The following is a 7,972-nucleotide window of genomic DNA, read 5'->3' as shown; positions in this document are numbered from 1 at the left end:
CCTATCCCCTCGTGTGCCTGCAGACCATCAAGAGAGAGTTGACACAGATCAAACACAAGGTGGACTACCTGCTGGAGAGCCTAGAGCGCATGGAGAAAGACCAGAGCAAGAAGTCAGGTGGGCCTCGGAGATTTAATGGCAAGTTTGACAAGCTTTTAATACAGAAAATTATACATAAACACTGACACAGATGCTTCAGTTCACTTTTAATGCCTCTGCACCTACTGTATTGTCTAACACAGAGATGGTTATCTACACCTAAAGGGATTTTCTTCAAATTTGGCTCAAACTACCACTTGAAATCAAGAAAGAAAATGATAAGAATCTGGTGTTTTTTTTACTTTAACTCCAAATCTTATGATAATTTCACACTTCCACTTTTCACTTTTGTTTGGGACAAGGAGGCGTGTGGCGTAGTGGGTTAGTGCGTAGGTGTTCGGATCAGGGGGTCACAGGTTCAAACCCCACTGCAGTCAGCATGTCGTTGTGTCCCTGGGCAAGACACTTCACCCCAAATTGCTCCTGTGGGGATTGTCCACAGTATTGAGTATGTAAGTTAGACCCTCCAGAAAAACGCGGGCAAAAATCCTTGATTATGCGATAAAACATGCGGGGTTTTTATGTGATTTTATGCGGTGAAATTGCGAAATATGCGGAAAGTTGCGAAAAAGAATATATATATTTTTAAATATTGGGCTGTCTTATTTATTCTCTCTCACACACAACGTTAAACCCCTTTCCTATTCAATTAAACACATTCAATTTTTATTTATTCTAAAAGCAATTGGGCTAACACACACACACACACACACACACACACACACACACACACACACACACACACACACACACACACACACACACACACACACACACACACACACACACACACTTCTCCGCCTCATTCTGTTTTCGTTATCTGACCAGCTTCAATCTTGTAGGCTACTCACTTCGTTTCTTGTAGCCCTCTCAAGGGTTTTGGAGGTTGATGCCTCGGTGAACGTGAGTTGTTTGGCTTTCTTGTCCGCAGCAGCAGAAAGCATTTTCGAATGTTGGAATGAATCAAAGTGGGTCGCCGTCGATTTTCTCTTATGCTCCAACACACAGTTGCACGGGGTGCAGAATAGTTTCCCTCCACTTTTTGCCCGGCTTTAGTAGAAATGTTCGTTGGTAAATGAGCTCTATACAGTGTTGTTTACATTCTGTGATGCGCGAGCTGATGACGTCACGTCAAGACGAGTTAACTTTTTTTTCTTCTCAACTTTGTGTGGAAAAATGCGGGGATTATGCGGCCTTTTGACAAATATGCGGCCTTTTAAAAATCTGCGCCATTTTGCTGATTATGCGGTAAATTCTGCGATCGCAGAATCGCGTTTTTCTGGAGGGTCTAGTAAGTCGCTTTGGATAAAAGCGTCTAAAGGCCGCTACACACCAACCTGAGACCAAAGAACGCGTCCGGACTTTTACATCCGCTACGTCGCCTGACTCGGCTACGCTGCCCGCCTACGAACACACCGCGAATACTTTGGTTGACGACTGCCAATAACTGTCCTTACCAGCAGGCAGCGGTAGTGTGTACTATTCGTCATTCAAAAGAGGCAACAGCCAATCAGAGTGATTTATTTGGCCGACGTTCTTTGGGAACGCGGGAGGTGTGAAAATGTGCCGTAAAGCCTCTGACTCCCAAAATCGTGTAGGTGTGTCAGGGCCTTAACAAGTAATATTCTCATTAGAAGGAGCATTGGCTGTTCTTCAAAATAAAATACAAGAAAATTGGATATTAGAAATAAGGAGATTCCTTTTGTCAGCCTTGTTTACATTTAGTTTTTTTACACCATAACTCATATTCCACACAAATATCTAATAAGATAAAACTGTTGGTTCCACAGCGGGGAAATTAATATCAAAGAGGCAATGCCGATACAAACGCAAAAATAAAGTTAGTAGACATAATAAATGTAGAATCAGCAAAATGCACATACACATCCATGGTAAAAAATAAGTGGCAGCATTATAAAAGCAAGTGAGTAAAAATATCAGCCAGTAATAGCAATAATACATTATATAACATTATATATTGCACATGAACACAGCCATAAGGTGTTCATTCTAATTCCCACTGTCACCCTTTCATTTACTCAGAGATGAAGAACTGCAAACCAGAGCCGGGCGAGGTGTCACCGCTCAACTCCTCCAGCTCCAGCAAGAAAGGTGACAGCCTGAAACGTGGCATGAACGACTCAGATGACGATGGAGATCTGCTGGACGATGAAGATGAGGTGAGGAGCGGGGGATGAAGAAAGAGAGGGAGGGAGGGAGAGCTTATACTGTATGTTAAGAATTACTTTTTTTAAATCACATTTTCCTGTTGTACAGATGAAAAACAGAGGGAGGGATGATGACGATGATGAGCCTGAGGAAGGAGAGGACGACGGGGATAGTGCCGACGGAGACGAGTCCTAAACACCACGCACGCACGCACACACACACACACACACACACACACACATTGTGTACGGTTGTATCTCCACCCCAGACTTGTACGCAGTGTTAATTTGCTCATATCTGCTGAATTGACTGGACATTTACAGCATATACAGTGTATTGTAGACTTCACTTTCTCACACACACACACACACACACACACACACACACACACACACACACACACACACACACACACACACACACGTATCGTTTCTGGAATTATATTTCAAGTTGGTCGTTCGATTTTTCTTACCTATTAAGTTTATTTTACTTTTTTTATAAATATTTAAATGCAAACTGTAACTAATGTGTTACATTTAGGCAACATCCAAGTTCAGATGAGGATAGGTGTCACATTGTTTAACATTGTATTTTGAATTCCAGTGTAAAAAATGACAGAAATAGTTTTTTTAGATTACGTGACGTCCAAAACACATAGCAAGAGCTACAATTTAAGCAAAAGCGGGATAAAAATGTTCTACGGTTTGAATATAAGTCAGGCTTGATACGAAATACCAGATATGGTACTACAGTCAAGGCTTGAAAATGTATAAAATATATTCCTGATCCAGTTGCTGTATGTTTTCCTATTAAACAGCAGGTGGCAGTGTATCAAAACAACTGGCCACATAAAAAGACCACAAGGACTTAATTATGTTCGCTCTCTGCTTGTAGGATAACACCATAAGCATGTACAAAGCCTTGTATCCGAATGCAGATATTCAGACAAATCCTCTGAAAATAGTTTTGTTTGTTTGCGAGGTGTTGCGACCTTAACTGATCTTGACTTGTGTAATGCAGTGCTACTTCATGTTTGTCTCTTTCTGTTGAAGTTTTATTTTGTCATTCAACTGCACTGGTAAAAGTGAATAAACATGTTTTCCAAGTTGGACCTTGTATGACCCTTTGCTTCATCACACATGGATGCGTTCAGGTGCAGCGTGAGGCTGTGTGTGTGTACCATTAAGGTTCACTAATTGCAGGAAAGTTGTTAGAAATTAGCCTCTACCTATTGCTGAAATAATGTCTCTGTTGACAGAAGATTTGAAGCAGATGTTTTTTGCATCTGGGTGACTATAGTAAACAATGGTATTTGCACCCGGGTGATTATAGTAAACAATGCTATTTGCACCCGGGTGACTAGTAAACAATGCTATTTGCACCTGGGTGATTATAGTAAACAATGGTATTTGCACCCGGGTGACTATAGTAAACAATGCTATTTGCACCCGGGTGACTATAGTAAACAATGCTATTTGCACCTGGGTGATTATAGTAAACAATGCTATTTGCACCCGGGTGACTAGTAAACAATGCTATTTGCACCCGGGTGTATTTATAGCCACATTGGATATTTACACCGTGTTAAAGAGCATTTTTTTCAATAGTTGCATTATAATACATGTAATGAACAGCCTGTATTGCTACATACACACGTCTTTTCAAAAATACTTAACATTTCCATCACCTGTAATCACATTTTTGAATTATTTATATAGAAAAGTAGATAAGTACGTTTTTCATCGCCATTAAAACTATTTTGCTTTGGGAGATGTAAGCAGGAAGAATAGTGTGTTGTCTTTAAGCCGTGGGGCCAGACTTTCTGTTTTTTTGTTTGTTGCCTTTATATCTTTACTTTATCGGTGGATTAGCACCATTAAAAGTAGGCCGAATATGTTATGAGCACTTTGTGTACATGAAAAGCTGTCAATACAACTATCACTGAACTAGTTTGAAACTGAAGTAAACGTAACAATTTAATATTTCTAAGGCAAGTTCCGGAGTTTCAGGAATGTCTTTTTTCCTACGGTTTCCAAACGGATTGACGGATATCTTTCGCCATGGACATCGGAGATAAAGACCCCCTATTTAAAGTGTAAGTCAAACTTAACATTCAAATGTGTTTATCATGTCTGTATGTTTACATTTGACTAACTTGTGACTCAGAAAAGGAGAATAACTTCACACGTTTTAAGATTTTAACCTACTGTATTAGTCTCTTCCTGTCTCTTAAAGGGCCCATGTCATGCTTTTCCGGTTGTTACCCGTCCCCTTGTGTGTTATGAAGGCTTTTATGCATGTAAACGGTCTGCAGAGTCAAAAACCCTCAAAGTACACCCTGTAGCCAGTAAAACTCTAACACAGTCTATGCTGCCCCAAAACGCCTCGTTGGAGATTTCTCATTTTCCATTGTTTACTTCCTGGGTACTGTGACGTGTGAATACCCAGAGGCCACACCCTCTGCCAGCATTTCACGAAACAAAGCTTCACAAACCTTTCAGCGATTCATGCCGGATATGTACAGCGTAGGGCACTGAAGAACAATGCTGTTCCTACTTTGTTTGGACCAACGGGAGATTCGGGTACACAACCTGTAAGTATTAATTGTTGTTTGTGTATTTATGATGTTTAAAACAAACAAGGTATCTACCATGACTGTTTTAATAAAATGGGTAAACGTTTTTCGGGCTGCTAAGTTGGGATCGCTGCGACGAGTTGGGATCGCGGCGAAATGCTCTCCGCAGATCCATTCTCACAGCGTTTATCAACCTTTTTCTTACTCAATATCAAGCCACACTTTTTTTTTTTTACTTCGGCTGCGAGTGTTTGTGTGTGCTCAGGATGAGTTTTGCTTGTTCTCGCTGTATCGCCGACCCGGAAGCCTGTCCGCTCCTCGCAGCAGATCGCAGCAACGAGCCTCGCAACGTCCCGACCAATCAGAGCACGGGCTCACAGGGCGGGGGGGGCGGAGCTCCAACAAGCCGTTTAGGACAGAGAGTGAATACATATACTTTACAGAGATGCTGTATGAGAAACCAATGTGAGTTTGGAAAATTGCACAGTATAAATCTATTTTAGTAGACCTCAACAATGGAATTATGATCAGTAGAAATGGCCATGACGTGGGACCTTTAAACAATTGACAGGTGCGAACAAAACTACCTGCCTGTTTAATTACCCTTTAAAAAAGGATTTTTTCTAATTTTTCTTTCATTTTGTGTGATTTCAGCCTTAGTTAAGACTTTTCAAAAACAGGTTTTAACATAAACTCTTATAGAGACTGTTACACATTTCAATTCAGTCTTCTAGCTAAACATAGAAAGACAAATATAAAATAAATCCAATTATACAGTACAAGATAAAAAGCTTGTTAGCCAGCAATGTTATTACCAATGACCAAACCTCAATCAATACACATCCTCCCTATTGATATACTGCCTGCAGTCTGCTGAGGCCTGGTTAATGAGGAAGGAACAGAGAGCTGACTGGAATAAATGGGAAAGATGGATAACAAATCAATAATCCTCCATCTTTAGGGTGAGTTGTGATTAATGAGGGAACAACAGACAGCAGAGGGGTTGGATAGTCTGGCATTTACACATATACACCATTAAAAAAACAGTTATTGGCTGCACTGTATATTCCCTCCAACTTGATGAACTGTTTTCATCATGAACTTGTCATTGTCTCTCAAGAACTCATAGTTATTATATACTTTTTGTATTGTTAATATGGACTATGAGTATGAAGGGAAGAGACTTCTTCTGTTGTTCTTCACAAACCATCTTCTCTGTTTCTATTTCAACTTATTGTCTTTCACTTTCTCCATTATTGACTTGAGGAAATCCAGCCTGGTTTCCCTCTGACCCTACTCCTCCTTTATCTTTTAATGATTTAATAAGGGATAGTAACAATCCACCGCAGACTTGAGACAGATGGAAGAATTAGCTGACAGATGGAGAGATCGCAGGACGAGCGGAAAATATATTATGGTTTGCCGTGGGGGGGAATAAGGTTGTGGAAATGCTGTGCAACAATTAAAGTGAGGACTTGCAGAGCAGTGGCTTTTGTTTAAACACTGTCTAAGCACTGGTGGTGGTTGTTGAATTGGATATAAATGATTGCTTGTCACTTGAAATAGTTGTAGTTGTTTGGGTATTCAAGGTTTGTTTTGATTTGTTTTGCTGGCATCACGTTGATCGAGAAACTATAAGATAAGGCCTACATTTCAGATGATCGAATGAACAGATTGTATTGATTACTGACGTTCCACAACGCCCCCTCCTATAATATATTCTATGTTTGTTGTTGGGGAAAATCGGCCAATCCAGCAAAATCAATAAGGCTCACACACAAACACGCGTCCCTCGCTTTCTGGCTTTGTCACATGATTTCACGCATATGCCTGCCCTGTTGTCTGTTGGAAGAGCATTACAAACACTCTAGCTTTTGAATCATATCAATATCCTAACACATGTTTGAAACGTATGGCCATTTGCACACTGAAATGGGCCATTTCCTGCTCATTTAGTTGACGCTTTTATGCAAAGCAACAATCGCTTCAATTAAGTAGAAATGCCAAACCAAACTATTTTGTGTTTATGTTTATAAAGGATCCCCATTAGCTTTTGCTCTCGACAAAAGCTACTCTTCCTGGGGTCCGACACTTAAAACAATACAACAATAATAATAAGCAACATTTAGGACATAAGTCCTGACATCATTAACAACATTAAAAACATAAACATCCAATATCATCAACAACATGCGATCAAATTCAATTAGGGTTCACAGCTCACAGGGTACATGGTCATTAGTAGATGGCCCTTCAATCTCTTCTTGAAAGAGGCTCTGGACTCTATTTCAGTAAGTTAGGCAATGAGTTCCATTCCTTTATAGCTCTAAGTCACAGAAGATTTCAGAAGATGTGTCCTGGGTTTAGGTGCCAGTAGATGGCCTGATGTAGCTTGTCTAGTCTTATGGTCATGCTCGTCTCTTGTGTAAACTATTTGATCATAAAAATACAGTGTTTTTTTGTTAAATTGATAACAAAAGTGATAACACGAGATTGCAGAGGTTTCTCAACCGGAAGCCATGATAGGCTTCTATGCATAACTCCAATATGAGTGCGCCTCGAACAGTGGAGAGCTAGTCTTGCAGCCTTGTTTTGAGCTATTTGTCATTTCTGTAAATGTGTTTTTGCTGCTGATGACCATATGACCGGACAGTACTCAAGATGTGACAAAACCAGAGACTGAATGACTTGTTTCAAAGTGGTTGGTGTTACATACTTTGTACATTTTCTCGCCACAGCTATGTTGTTTCCCATTTTAGTTACGATACTGTCAATTTGCTTTGTCCACCGTAAACCAGAATCAAGAACAATGCCAAGCAATTTAGTCTCGTTTACCTGTTCCACTGGCTGACCAGCCAGTGTCAGGCTTAATTGAGGATTGCTGTTTAACATAGTCTGACAATGGTCCGAACACCATTGCTTTTGTTTTTGACACGCTGCAAACGGTGTCCGCCAAAAGTCGAGTCCAGTGTCTATGTAGTGTCATTTTTATTTGTTATAGTTTGGGAAGATTGAAAATCGGTAGGGAAAGCCAGCTAAGTCGGTAGGCGGTAGAAACATGTCAAAAGCATTAGACTACCGCCCAAATCGGTAGGGTTGGCAGGTATGCTGCTGTAGATAGCTCCAGGT

General features: G+C 40.4%; 1 protein-coding gene across 1 annotated transcript; it reads left to right on the top strand.

Moving 5' to 3' along the window:
* Positions 1-23: 23 nt before the first annotated feature.
* LOC104942252 (heterogeneous nuclear ribonucleoprotein C-like) lies at positions 24-3,377 on the top strand. Its single transcript, XM_010767456.1, has 3 exons — positions 24-117; positions 2,143-2,279; positions 2,377-3,377. Exons 1-3 carry the CDS (start codon positions 90-92, stop codon positions 2,461-2,463), a joined length of 252 nt encoding a protein of 83 aa, XP_010765758.1. The 5' UTR covers positions 24-89; the 3' UTR covers positions 2,464-3,377.
* Positions 3,378-7,972: the final 4,595 nt, after the last annotated feature.

This window comes from Notothenia coriiceps, unplaced genomic scaffold (genome assembly GCF_000735185.1).
Source record: "Notothenia coriiceps isolate Sejong01 unplaced genomic scaffold, NC01 NC01_scaffold00004392, whole genome shotgun sequence".
In the NCBI taxonomy this organism is placed as follows: domain Eukaryota; kingdom Metazoa; phylum Chordata; class Actinopteri; order Perciformes; family Nototheniidae; genus Notothenia; species Notothenia coriiceps.
This window is presented reverse-complemented; position numbering and strand designations above follow the sequence as displayed.

What these genes read in the sequence shown, in the direction of transcription:
- LOC104942252 (XM_010767456.1), top strand. Translation starts at nt 90, where the DNA reads ATGGAGAAAGACCAGAGCAAGAAGTCAG. An exon ending in AGACCAGAGCAAGAAGTCAG is followed by an intron (nt 118 to 2,142) that starts GTGGGCCTCGGA and finishes TCATTTACTCAG; the next exon opens with AGATGAAGAACTGCAAACCA. An exon ending in TGCTGGACGATGAAGATGAG is followed by an intron (nt 2,280 to 2,376) that starts GTGAGGAGCGGG and finishes CCTGTTGTACAG; the next exon opens with ATGAAAAACAGAGGGAGGGA.